The 14,359-nt window shown below is 46.0% G+C and overlaps 1 protein-coding gene across 2 annotated transcripts in view; it reads right to left on the reverse strand.

The window, feature by feature from the left end:
- Positions 1 to 6,627: 6,627 nt before the first annotated feature.
- CNOT10 (CCR4-NOT transcription complex subunit 10) overlaps positions 6,628 to 14,359 on the reverse strand; it is a 64,809-nt gene continuing 57,077 nt past the window's right edge. For both annotated transcript variants that reach the window (XM_081247302.1, XM_081247301.1), the window contains exons 15-19: positions 13,472 to 13,602; positions 12,873 to 12,908; positions 12,549 to 12,676; positions 8,029 to 8,104; positions 6,628 to 7,064 (exon numbers count right to left, since the gene is read on the reverse strand). In XM_081247302.1, coding sequence (XP_081103428.1) covers positions 6,913 to 7,064; positions 8,029 to 8,104; positions 12,549 to 12,676; positions 12,873 to 12,908; positions 13,472 to 13,602 — 523 coding nt within the window. In that variant the 3' untranslated portion in view covers positions 6,628 to 6,912. The remainder of the gene's footprint in view (positions 7,065 to 8,028; positions 8,105 to 12,548; positions 12,677 to 12,872; positions 12,909 to 13,471; positions 13,603 to 14,359) is intronic.

Genomic DNA, 14,359 nt, shown 5'->3' on the forward strand with positions numbered 1-14,359 from the left:
TATTATGGTTTTGCAGAGAATGGCCCTCTTCTTAGAGATACAGGCTTAAGTATTCAGTGGTGAAGTATCATCCTGTCTGCAGTTTACTCTCAAAAGTTCATTTGAAAAATAGAGAGAGAAGGAGACAGAGAGAGAGAGAGAGAGAGAGAGAGGAGAGGTGTATGTGTGTGTAGTGTGTGTAGGAGAGAAAGAGAGAGAAAGGAAGCTAAAGCAAATGTTAGCAAAGTGCTAACTGGTGGATCTAGGGTATAAAGGTGTTCACTAAACCACTTTTTCATATTTTCCATAAATTTAATCTTTTTCAGAATAAAAGGTTGAGGGATGATAAGGTGAAAATTCAGAAATGCAATTCATAGTGCTTTCCAGACAATTAATAGCAAATAAATAGTGACTCATTCTCCCTTTCTCTGAAATTACTTACACCATATGTACAGGGTCTTTGGGGGTGGGTGGGTCACAAGCGCTATGGCCTCCATGGAACCCAAAGAACCATAGTGTCTGAGAGCTGAGACTTCCCTGACAATGACCCCCTTGCCTACCTCAAATTACAGACCACTCTCCCTCTAGCAGTTGAGACCCACCGCAGTGTGACACCACAGGAACTTCTTTCCTAGTTTTATCTGTAACATGCCCCCTATGGTCCAGTCACCTGTAGTTGTCTCCTGCCCCCTCCCTCTACCTGCCCACCTGAAGTGACACTTCCTCCATGAAGTTTGTTTGAATTCTTGGGTCCTTGTCTCCCATCCTCATGTTGGCTTGGAGCTCTAGAGGCAGCTATCCAGAGAAGGTACCTTGATGGAGTTTAAATATCTGATTGTCTGGACATGCAACGAGCGTTTCACATTGTGTCAGCTGGAGAAATATTTATTAATGGCTTTTGGTGAACACATTTCCCTGGTCCAATTATGACATCAAACCTTGTCCCTGACTTTCAGGTGCTTCCAATTTAGTTGTGGAGATTAGACAAACACCCTGAATAATTAGCTGAGATTGTATTCATTTTCACTATTTCTCAAAACTCAGAGGCAGGAAAATACATAAACCTTAGAATAGGATGAAAAAGATATCCATCTTTTCCCTTCAATCACAAATAAAGTAAAATAAGAGAAAATAAAAACAAATGAAATGAATCAATGAGGTAAAATGAATAAAATAAAATAAGATAATAGAGAATATAAAAACAAAGCAAAATAAACGAAATTAAGTAATGAAATAAAGTAGTAAAACAAAATGAATATGAAATGAAATAATCAAGTAAAATAACGAAGTGGAATAAGCGAAATAAAAACGAAATAAAAGGAAATAACTAAAATAATAAATAAAGCTAATACAATAAATATAAGAAAATTAGTAAAATGAAAAGGAATGTAATTAAAGAAACACTGTGGCGATCGGAGGAAACAGTATGTTGAGCCGGATCTCGTTTTTCCTCCTGCATCTCTGGGGCCCCGGGTGTCGGCCAGAGCTAACGCGTGGTGCCCTCGGATGGGGTGGCTTTCCGAGCTGGTAAACGTGGAGTCTCGCCGGGAACGAGGGGTCCCCCGAGTCGGCACTGTCTCAGCTCCTCGGGGGCTGGTTCACTGCGCCGACACTGCTACCGGCAGGTGGCGCTCTGGGCCCCGAGGCCCGCCCGCGGGACCACCGGCCCCGCTTAACCCTTTGGACTCTTCCCTGCCCCCCGCCACCTGAGGGCTCTCGGCTGCTCCCTCGGAGGATGAGCCGCACAATGGTTACTTTGGAGCCCATGCAGTGTCACATCAAAAGCAGGGTTCTTGCCACAAGAACAGTAGTGTGAAACGGGACTGCAGGATGGTTCATACAACACCTTGATCTTCCTCGATGGAATAAATTGTGTCATATAACTTAAAGTGTAAAGTAACACCTTGAAATTGGAGTAAAAAAATTCACCTGCCTGGTGCCTCAGGGGAAAGGATATTCATTCAGAGAATTCCAGAATAGCTACCTGTGGCTTTAGCGGGGACTCAGTGATGGCAGAGGACATTTGCAGGCGGCCTTCCCTCACCCAGTCTCAGAAGCCCCCAGGAAAGCCGTGCTGGGGGGAGGGGAAGGGAGCGTTGGGGGTGGGGACGGGGACGGGGCGCCCACATGCAAATGCAGCAGTGACAATCCGGTCGGGCGCCTCCGTACCTCCGGGAGGCCGAGGCTGGAACAAAGCGTTAGCATTTTCTACATGTGAAAAGCCCGCATTCCTGGGCGGGGAGGCCGCGAGGGCGCCGCCCCCCCTCTCTCCATTCACCCTCCGGACCACACAGAGCGGCTCTCGCGCCAATTGCTCGAAGGTTCGCTCCAGCTTTTCTTTTGACTAGGGCGATGCATACGAAATGTAGATATTTCCCTAAACGCTGGCTTTGACATTTAATGCGATCCTAAATAGCCAGAAATGTGGACGGGATTAGGACGAGGCTTGGGGCCCACAGGGACACTTGGCCAAATCCGCCTAAATCCTCCAGGACGATTGTTTGTCACCACACGGATCCCCTTTGCCCCAAATGAGGGGACTAATGAACTTCGCTGCCTCCCCTCCCCCGCGGGCACTCCCACTCCCACCCCAGGGCCTGCACTTCGGCCCGGTTCTTCCCAGGGAGGAAGGGAAGCCGAGTGTGCAAACTGCTTGCTGTGTGTAGGTATAGGTTTGGTTACTTTAGGCTGGGCCAGCTGAGTCTGACCAGTAACCCACCCATCCTGGGTCAGTATTTAACTCACTTGATGAGGCTCAGAGGGTCAAGGATGCTGAGGCCCCGTGAACCCTGGGATTATGTTAATAAGCCATCCCCACCTTGAAAGAAGTAGTTCCTGTGACACTGCCAGACCTAAAAAGAAAGCACCCAAAGTTCTGTTCTGCAGACTTTATTGTTTATCTAGAACAATCCACACACTGTATAATGCACAGCCCTGTCTTCAAAGTATTCACAATCCAGGAAGGGGAAGGAAACAGATGACAAAGAACAGAACATAGACTGAGCCTGAAGATCTGCCAGGTTACCACGGGGCTCTGTGAAAAGCTAACCAACCCGGAACACGCCTCCGGTAAGCACATGTGGAATGAATGAAGACTCGGTTTGTAACAGGTATCTCCTTGGGAGTTAGTGTGAGACAGCCAGGATGTGTACACACTGAAACTGGAATGAAGTTCTAGGGAGTGGAGGAGACTGAAGCAAAGTCCTAGGGATGGGAAATGGTGACCATTTTTGGGAGACAGCAGATTCCAGTTTGGATAACACATGGGGTGTAAGGGAGGGATCAACAGAAGCTCAGTAGGAAAAGGGGAGCAGTTACCATGAAGAGGCCCCCAGCGGGAGTCAGGGCTGTGCTGCAGGCAGTCACAGGCCACAGGCCGAGGTGAGGAGGAGAGGGTGGGGAAGAGACCTCTTGTCATCCAAGGATGAGGGCCTGGGTGAGGCAGGTAAGAATGGGCTGAGAACACAGGATGCCAGTATCTACCGAACAACTCCTACAGCCCAGACACTGGACGTATCCAGAGTGAAGGAGACAGCCATTTACCTGGAGGAGTCCCCCTGCTCTCTACCACCCAACTCTACAGTGTCAGTGGCTCAGAAAACAGTTTCTGCTTTGGTTATCCCTTATATTATACTGTAAAAAATTATAGAGTTCCCCTTTGTATATCTGGAGTTCATATACAGCAACAACAATGTCCAGGACCTTAAACCTCATTCCAAGCCTGTGAGGTAGGTACTGTCAGTGTCCTCCTTTTACAGATGAAGAAACTGAGGCACAAAGAAGCAAAATAACTTGTTCCGGATCAAGCTTGTCCCAGTGAGAGAGCTGAGATTTGAAGCCAGTCCAAGAATCTGGCTCCAGGGTCCACAATGTCGTCAGTCACCTTCCTCCAGGTGGCTTCCAAGAAGGGGGCTGGATGGGAGCCTGAGAGAGGCAAGGCTGAAAGGAAGGCAGTGTCGAGGGTGACTGGGCTGAGCAGGTCCTCTGGGCAACAGGAGGGTACGTGAACTCACCTGTAGTGAATGCCCACCCGGTGCCCTTTGCATTCATCATCTCGTCTTAATCTTCACACGAGGCCCTGAGGAAAATTAGCCTCATTGTGCAAACCCATCAGAAGCCTCGAGAGCGATCAAGTCATTTGGGTTGGGTAAGGGGCAGAGCTCCCAGCTTTAGTCGATAAGGGGTTCTGCGTGGTGGGAACAGCAGTTGTGTTGTTCTGAGAGTGGGGTTGGGGTGCAGGCGGGGCAGGAGAGGCCCCTGAAGGCGCTGGCTCCGCAGGGGTGTCATCTGGTGGGGTAAGGGCCTGGGCAAAATGAAAGACTACTCCAGCTCTTCTGAGGGTTCATGCCTTGCAGGTCTGGGGACACTAACAATCACGTTCTCTCTGGGTCTGTGAAGGGACCCATGCAGTGAATTTTGCCCCATTTTGCTGGTGATGGAGCCTGAACAGAAGCTAACGAGGCTCGTCTCAGAATTCACAACCCCATCAGATATGACACCACCCTTTGAGCACCTGCACCTGTTAAACTACAGAATACCATATACCATAGAAGAAAAGGTATGATCAAGGGACACAAAGGCGGGGGAGAAACTGGGACAGCTAGGAAAAACTTCAGGGACGTGGAACCTAAACCTTCTCAGTACAGTTAGGATTATCTCTGTTAGCAGACGTGATGCTAACGGATTGGGGCAGGAAAAACAGGTGGGAGAAGCCATCTGGCTGATGGACTCCATATGACAAGTCACAGAGGTGAAGAGCTTACATGTATTGTGCCCAGATCTGCCAAGGGCCACTGTGGAAGGCAAAGCTGGGCTGCTGGGATCATAATTTGACAACACATCATATATAGAGTTCTCCATTTGGGAAAACACTTCACTGGCTTCCCCGTAAGATATGCAGGGCTGTCCCTGCACCGGCAGCTAAGGATAGCTACATGATTTGCCCTACAAAGGAGAGGGAAGCCGAGGTCTGCTGGGGGTTTCTGGGAAAACTTTGTTCCTGATGGTCTCCTGTCACGATAGGCTGCCTTTGCCCTCTTCTTCTTGCCTTCAGTGCAGATGTAATGCTGGAACATCCCGTGACCATGGGGACAAAAGCCCAAATGCTAAAGACAGTGGTGTGAGAAAAACAGAGCTGAGTCCCTGATGGCATCACTGAGCACTAGAGCAAAGGCCACCAGCTGCCTACGTACCACCTTCTCAAGTGAGAGAAAAACTACCTTTGTTTAAATCACGGATCCATTTTGTGCTACGTGCAGCCAAGAGTATTATTTAACACAGCAACGTGGGGCCTAATCTGCCTCATAGCTATTCCTGCTTTGCCCCCAAACCAACCCGCAAGCAGGGAAAGTTCTAATTTTTTTGAGATTTCTCCAAAGATGTACTGCCCTCGAGTACAATTACAGGCCTTCTACCACCATACACTGCCCAAGACCCTGTGGGTTCCCAGCAGTTTATGAAGCATGTGGACACTGTCCAGGAAATGCCCTGGCTAAGCAATGCTACCACCCTGCAGCACACAAGGGGGTCCCACGGTGCTGCTGCTTGTCTGGAGCTTGGGAAAGCAGCACCTGCAGACTTGGACCAGCACCAGTGCAGCTTACGGGTCCTACTCCCATCCCATTTGGAAAAGCCTTCGAGAGGCCCAAGGGAGCTAGGCCACCTCTGTTTCCTGTATCCTCCTGGGAAGAATCTACTCTGTATATAAAACTGCAACGTGGCAAAAGAGCAGTCGAGCCCTTGTGCACATCCATCCCGTGTTCAAGTGAAAGAAGAATTGCTCCCTTTCTGAGTCATCTGTGGGCAATGTCTAGTCACATCACAAATACTCAGTTCTTGTGTAGCTCCCTAACTAAACTGTTTGATATCAGCAACAGAATGATTCAGATAAAGTTTCAGATAAATTCATGTGCTTATCCAAACACTCCCCTCTCCAGTTGTGAAACTGAGTAACCATGTAGATTCAGCGAGTGTGTTTCCCTATCTGAACTTGTTCTCCAAAGTTGGGAACTGAAGAGATGTTGACAGCAAGGGATGATCCTAAACGGCAAGCTCTGATGAATCTACCAAATGTGCTCTTGACTAGGAGTCACCCAGTTTTTCTAAAGCAAGCCTGTAGTGTGTTTTGTTTTTCCTACTTACAGTTAGTGTATCGACCCTATGGACAAATTTTGGCCATGTCAATCCTGCAACACATACCTGTCTTGGAAAGAAGCTTTTAAGTTCCTGTTTGCATTTCCAAAGGGGTTAGCAATGAACCTTGAACTCCCTGCTAACAGGGTCCAGAACCTGTGCTTCTGCCTATGGGTACAGGAGGGTGAACGAGACCAGTGCCCTCAACTCTGTTTGTCTTCATCTGTAATTTTTAAGCAAATGATTGATTCCTATCAGATCAGTCATCTCTTCTCAACCCAATTTGACTAGCCCTATGGGTTTTATTACTCATTTTCTGGCCCTTTTAGTCCTAACTAGGCGTTCAACACACCAGCCTCCCCTCCCCTCCCCTCCCCTCTGATCGGCTTCTGGACTGGCTACTCATCTCCTGCTCATACCGTTCTCTCCATTTTTAAAACGTTAACACTAAATCTCAGACGCCAAAATACTCTAACCGTTGCAAGAAAGACAAAATGTATTATACAAGACTGTTCTGGTAAGAGTGTGTTTTAATTGCCTATGACATAGATATATCACATAATGGCTCAAAAATAATAGTCTAGCAAAGATGAAAGGAAAACCGATGAAAATGAGCTGTGAATCCTTAATTTGATGTAAGCTTCCGGCAAAAAAAATCAGGGATTAGAATCACTTCAAAATTGTGTCTTCAAAACTAGTATCCTTTACCATCTATCTTTTATTCATTTTGCTGTGATACAACTAAAAAGGCCTGCAAATACTCCCCTGGGTCTCAGGTAACAGTTTTCCAAGAGCAAAATATCACTTCCTCTGTACAGTGAACGCCGGCATTTGGATGGGCTGGATCGGGTGGACAGGCTGGAACACTGGCTTCTTTCTCATTTCAGAGAGTGTTTTCACTGCAGGGAGCAGCTGATTCCTTTTGATGATCTGTAAGGCCAGCTGGGTATTACCTATAAAAACACTTCCCATCACAAAAAAAGCATATAACAATACCACCACATACAAAGCAAGCCGTTAGAATCCCGCAAGGGGGTAAAAGGTGATGGAGAAAAGCAGTGGTCTGCAACCTTTGCTGTACACTGGAATCATGTAATGCCCGCTGCACCATCCCCAGAAATTCTGATATAAGAAATTCCGTGTGTGACCTGGGTGACGGGATTTTTAAAAGCTTTACACTGATTCTAAGGTGGAGCCCAGTGTGAGAACTTGTCTACAGGTGGACCGTGCAAAAGAAGGGCTCTAAGACCATGCACTAACCCTACCACACCTTTTAGGAGGACAAGGCCTGCTGGGTGCCAGGCACTTAATGCTCCTTCTTCAGCTATAAAAAGAGGGGAGCCTTGGAAGGATTTCAGCAAGGGGGTATGACTAAGAACTCTTAAAACTTCTGTCCCCTCTCATTTCCCCCATTCAGCTCTCCTTTTCTACTGCACGCCTTCTTTTATGTAGGGCCCACAGCCTTTCTTCCAGTAAGCTACATCCTGGAGGTTGTATATGCCCCAGAGGCATGACCTGGATTTAGGTCTGAATAAAAAATTCTCAGCAGGAACTGGCTTACTGTAAAACTCATTAACGACACCTATGTTTAAAACACTAAGGTATACAACTCAAACCCACAGCATTCTGACTCAGGTTCTCAATTAGAGTCATTTGGATGCCTAAGAGAAAGGTTAATTAGTAGAGATTAATTATAATTGTCAGAAGTTATGCTATTCTCCATTTTCACAGATAAAAGGAAATATGCTTAACCTGCAAGAAGTAGGAATTTGCAAGATACCAAAAACTCCCTCGCTACATTTTTGTTTAGCAGAACTTGATGGGTAATACCTCTTAAATTTCAAAGAGAAAAAGCAGACACCAAAAATCTCGGGCTCTTTGCAGGGCTCCAGTCCTAACTCGAGAAGAATCACTCACCATTCTGCAGCTCAAGGTAGACGGCCAGCAGGATGGCTTCAGGGGGCACCTCTTTAGGATGGATCATTGAGGCCGCCTTTGCTCAGAACAAAAGAGAGACCCATGAAAAACTGATAGCTTAAGATACAAACTCCAAGTAATGTCAAAAAAAAAAAAAAAAAAGGAATGTCAACCTACCAATGACAAATTAGCAAACTTACTCAACCTTACTGGGACACTACAGTTCTGCTCAGATGGTCCTCAGCTGTCTTTGTCGTTTTTTTTTTAAAAGCTACTTCATTATAACTCTTTTATTTTTTATTTAATCTAATTTAAATATTTATGTTTTTGGCTGCGCTGGGTTTTCATTGCTGCAAGCGGTCTTTCTCTGGTTGTGGCGAGTGGGGGCTACTCTTTGTTGCAGAGCATGGGCTTCTCATTGCGGTGGCTTCTCTTGTGGCAGAGCATGGGCTGTAGGCACACGGGCTTCAGTAGTTGCGGAACGCGGGCCTTAGAGCGCAGGCTCAGTAGTTGTGGCGCAGGCTCAGTAGTTGCTCTGCGGCATGTGGGATCTTCCTAGACCAGGGATCGAACCCGTATCCCCTGCACTGGCAGGTGGATTCTTAACCACTAGACCACCACGGAAGTCCAGCTGTCTTTGTCTTGATCCCTCTCGATTAAACTAGACATGTTATTTTTAGTTAAATATTTATCTTCCCTTGCCTAATCCATAATGAGTTCTTAATAGTAGAAAGCTTTCCTTCCCTCTTGGTTTTCTTCTATCTCTTGGCTGTATTTGGTTTTGAGATGGGTGATCAGACACTCCTGACTCTACACTCCAGTCAGCCATCCAGGTCTGCTGGTAGTTCTTCACCAGACACAGTTGCACCTCTATCCAAATCTGCATGTCTATTTTTTTTTCCTAAGTAACAGTTTAGTATTGTAAGCTGCAAATTCCCAATGTCAGGAATAAGAATTCAAACTTAAAAGGCTGGAAATATTAAAAAAAAATATACCACTAAGCATGTTCAGGACTTCCCTGGTGGCACAGTAGTTAAGAATCCACCTGCCAATGCAGGGGACGTGGTTTCGATCCCTGGTCTGGAAAGATCCCACATGCCGCAGAGCAGCTGAGCCCACGCACCACAACTATTGAAGCCCGCGTGCCCTAGGGCCCATGCGCTGCAACCACTGAGCCCACGTTCCGCAACTACTGAAGCCTGTGTGCTGCAACTAATGAAGCCCGCGTGCCTAGAGCCCGTGCTCCGCAACAAGAGAAGCCACCATAATGAGAAGCCCGCGCACCACAACCAAGAGTAGCCCCAGCTCTCCACAATTAGAGAAAGCCCGCGTGCAGCAACGAAGACCCATCGCAGCCAAAAAAAAAAAGCACGTTCAATGTCTCCATTCTTAAGGACTGAAATAGTACAATTTAGTCAAATAAAATTGTTTAGGCAACATGCTGTTATTTCCTAGATCTGAGAGCCATAACACCAGCCTGCCGTTTTCTGATTTAGTCCTGTTCTGGTTGAAGGTGCTGAGATTGTAGGTTTATTCCCTCAGTCTGGGCCCCTCTGGGCCGCAGCCTCTTCCGCGTCTTACCATCAACTTGTATGCCCTCATCCAGGTTCAGGTGCTCATGCTTCCAGACTGCTTTGCGTCTTCCCTTAATCTAATCAGAAAGTGTCCTTTACAAATATTTATTGACCAAAGGTGGGTGTAAGACAGGGACTTACCCTGATATAAACAGCATGCAAATAACTAACAGTAATCCAAACAAATTTACTGTTAGGGAGAGAGGAAAGTGAACGTAGTATGAATACGAAGAGAGAGAAGAGTTTCTTCGAATGCAGAGCTTTTGGGCAAGGGAAGCCTGTCTCTGTCCTCCAAGGGGTGGATACCTGAGAGGCAGAAAGCGGGGAGGCAAGGCAGTGCAGGCCACGGGGTGAGTGTGGGAGACATCTGGGGGACCAGAAACGGGCACAAGGTCGGGTCCGGGCAGCATTAGAAGAAATCTCAGACTAGTGGTGGTTCTTGTCCAGAGCACATGCTCCCAGGTTCCTCGTGAATGAAGCAAGGAGGCTTTTTATTCCTCCTACCACATCACTGATATACCACAGCTCAGTTCAAAAAATGAGATTTTATACTTTTGGCCTAGCTTTAAATAGGCAAGACCACCTTTACATCATTTTGTGGATATTAAAATCTCCATTTTCCTTCCAACTGGCTAGTTAACACAGGTCATCTATTGTTCTTTGCACTGACTGCAGCCTTTTCTAAAATACAAGAACTCATGGCAACAACTTTATGACAGAATGGTATTTTGCTTACTGGCTGTTCATAATGGTTAGTGGTGGGCAGGCAACCTAGGAAACCTCTACTTGAGCCCCTTCCAACTCTTCACACATCATTGTTCTCCCTCCCAGGCACGGTGGGCCTCCCCATTAACAAGGTCCAGCCACTGGATTAACCTAAAAACCAAGGGACCAAAACAAAACCCCCTTCAGACCCCAAACCAGGCCTGACCCCATCTGTCTCTCCCAGCGTGGCTGCCGCCATGGCCACCTGCTGCACAAGAACCTGAGCTACAGTGTACACACTGCAACTTCACATCCAAAGCCTGTGTGCTGCAGGCCTTGAGGTCCAGGGGCACTTTCCAAAGGGCTGTTCAACAGCCCAGCCTTGCCACGGAGAACAGTGCAACATTTTAACTCTTCCCGTTTAACTCCTGCACTCAACTCCTAGATAAGATCAAACGTGTTCCCTGGACAGTCCATCACTTCACTTTGCTGATTTTGGATCAGAAATGCTGACCAGATGCCACTAAGTCGACTAAATATCACTCATGGTTATTTTCCACGTGGTAAATCTTCACTTCTAGACACAACAAGGTCACCTTCATAGGAAGCTGCCTTACCTCCTGAGAATAGGTTTAATTTCAGTTTCAGTTACTCTGGCAAACATATGGGGATGTGGGTTCTCTTATGTGCTGCTGGTGAATACACCATCTGGCACAAACTTTTTTTTTTCTTTTTAAATAAATTTATTTATTTATGGCTGCGTTGGGTCTTAGTTGCTGCACGCGGGCTTTCTCTAGTTATGGCAAGTGGGGGCTACTCTTCGTTGCGGTGCACAGGCTTCTTACTGCGGTGGCTTCTCTTGTGGCGGAGCACAGGCTCTAGGCACATGGGCTTCAGTGGCTCACAGGCTCTAGAGCGCAGGCTTAGCAGTTGTGGCGCATGAACTTAGTTGCTCCGCAGCATGTGGGATCTTCCCAGACCAGGGCTCGAACCTGTGTCCCCTGCATTGGCAGGCGGATTCTTAACCATTGTGCCACCAGGGAAGTCCCTGGCACAAACTTACTCTATTAGAAGTCTGAAAATTCTGCATAACCCCTGATCTTGCAATTCCCTTTTTAGGAAGACATCTAACTGTAAGGTCCATGGGGGCAAGGTTGTATCATGTCCACTTACTTACTACTGTCTTATTCCCTTGGCTTAGCCCAGAAGTACATGCGCTGAATTAATACCCTTTTCTTCCCCCTAATTTTTTTTTTTTTTAACTCTTTTGGCCGTGCTGCATGGCATGTGGGATCTTAGTTCCCCGACCAGGGATCGAGCCCACGCCCCTTGCATTGGAAGCGTGGAGTCTTAACCACTGGACTGCCAGGGAAGTCCTGAATTAATATCCTTCTGAGGAATTATCCCTTTCCAATTCTGGGAAACTCCTCTGGGGCTGCCAATGGCAGTACCTGTTCTCCTACTACAGGTATGGGTCCCTGCCCATGATCAGTCCAGGGATGGGCAGGTGACCTAAAGAGGCCCAATCAGAACCTTCCTTGAGACCTGCTGATGAGGCCCCTCTCAGTGGTAGAAGTCAGAGGTCTATTTTAGTTACACATTGCCAGGAGCTTTCTTTATTGTATATGGAGTTTCTTTGGTACTGACTTTGTGAACCCTTCTTCTTAAAAGATGTATTTGTAATTTAACTTTTTGAGTGGACAGAGATTCATACGATTCAAAGCTAAAAAGCATATGAGTATCCAGTGAAAAGTCTCCCATTTCAGTGCTGCATCTACACAGTACTTATCTTGCCAGCCCTACAGTCAATGTTAACAGTTTGTGGTGTGTTCATTTGGAGATCTTTTCTGCATATACAGGATTATATAAAAACTGTTTTGCATCTTGTTCTTTTCACTTAATATGTCTTGGATATGTTACCATTTTAGTATATAGGGTTTTCAGCTGCATTGTGTTCAACTATATGGACACACCATTATTAATTTTTGTGAGCCCTTATTTAGATGGTTTCCAATCTTTTGAAATTTCAATGATTAAAATCTTCAGGAAAACTCTCCATTAGGTGCCTAGATTCATTTGCAACAACAGTCAGTTGTGTACCTTCCAAGAACATGTCTGGAGGAGTAATATTCCAAAGTTTAACAAACTGATCAGAAGCCTCAAACAAAATAACAGAGCCTAGAAACTCCAAACCCTCTGCTGGCTGCCTCGCAAGATGGTCTGGCACTGGCCCAGCCTCACCTGGTGGAGACACTTCCGGGCTTTGTCATACTCGCTCCTCAGGCAGTAGGCGCTGCCCAGGTTGAACAGCATCACGGTCCGGGCTGAGTTGACAGAACTGGGGTAGCACTGAGGGGCCCGCTTCCCAGCTGGGGAGAAGACCAAACACATGTGAAGAGGCCAGGCCACGGGCCAGGGCGTAACCCCCTCTACTGCCCGAAAAGCTGCCCAGAATAAAGCCTAGCTCTGCTCCTCAGGCGGACAAAGGAAGGACGCAGAGGCTCGAGGGTGAGTCTTTGGGAAGCCGGCCAGGCTACTTAAGTCTTTACAAAACGTCTTACTTACAGGATTCCATTGCTTCATTTTCACCTTTGTCTGATCCTACAAAGAAATGAAAATAAATCTGAGGGGGTCGGACAACAGAGTTTATTTTCTAAAAACCTAATTTTCTTTATGAAATGGAAATCTTAATATTAAAGCAATCTACCACAGTATTTCCTTTTCATGTAGTAGAGGTTCTAATAAAAGATATGAGAATGCTACCTACTACCACCACCACGGCCTGAGAAATAACCCTGAATAAAGTGAAAACTAGTCTCACTCCCTCAAAAACTTAGCCATGATTTAAAACTGACTTTTGAATGCGATACTTTTACTCTTCCCTGGATTGTGGAATCCCTCTGAAGAGAAAAATATAAGAATCAAAAACAAACTGTTCTAACACTATCAGCCTTTCAAAAGTTAGAATTTAGACCATGTGATTATCAACTCCTAGGTCTCCTCAGCAAACAATTAGTATAAAGTAAGTACAGCCAAAACCGTACAGTGCCGACCTAAAACTCCCTTCCCTTACAACCGTGCTCTTAAATTTCCACACATCCTGAGTTACAACGGAAAGGCAGTGGAAATGGTGAATAGTTCTGATCAAATGTGTCCTCATTAACCTTGGTCCTGCTCATTTGAAGAGATCCCTAAGGAGACATCAGTGACATTCTCCGGGTTCAAATGAGTAATAGCATCAGAGATTCTGTCCAGAGAGATGAGGGCTTCTGCAGCATATAAATGGCCCAGAAACCTAAAATGAAAAAAAAAAAAAAAACAACCAGATTCCAAACTGAAAAGTAGGTCATCACAAAAGTACCCAAGTATAATAGAATTTGGTGTATGTGTGTTTCACATATTTCAAGTCTTTCAATTGAAATCTAAGTTTATAACTGGATTGATTAAGAGTCATTTAAATTTTATCTCTTCAAAAATATCTTAAATATACAATAATTTTATGTTCGCTAAGTAAGAACAAATGACATATCAATTAAGAGAGCAGTTTAGGGGCTTCCCTAGTGGCGCAGCAGTTAAGAATCTGCCTGCCAATGCAAGGGACACAGGTTCAAGCCCTGGCCTGCAAAGATCCCACATGCTGTGGAGCAACTAAGCCCATGCGCCACAACTACTGAGCCTGAGCTCTAGAGCCCACAAGCCACAACTACTGAGCCCACGTGCCACAACTCCTGAAGCCTGCGCGCCTAGAGCCTGTGCTCCGCAACAAGAGAAGCCACGACAATGAGAAGCCCACGCACCGCAACGAAGAGTAGCTCCCACTCGCCGCAACTAGAGAAAGCCCACGCACAGCAACAAAGACCCAACACAGCCAAAATAAATAAATTTTAAAAAAGAGAGAGCAGTTTAAAGTTGGCAGTAAATCAACTATATTTCAATAAAAATTTAAAATAAAATAAAATAAAGTTGGCAAATTTACGCTGTTCTGTTTATACAGAAAATAACATAAGAAGGTAATGAAGTTCTAAAATAAGAGGCAGATCTGAGCACGGATT

Source organism: Mesoplodon bidens, assembly GCF_964165515.1.
Source record: "Mesoplodon bidens genome assembly, chromosome: 10".
Taxonomy (NCBI): Eukaryota; Metazoa; Chordata; class Mammalia; order Artiodactyla; family Ziphiidae; genus Mesoplodon; species Mesoplodon bidens.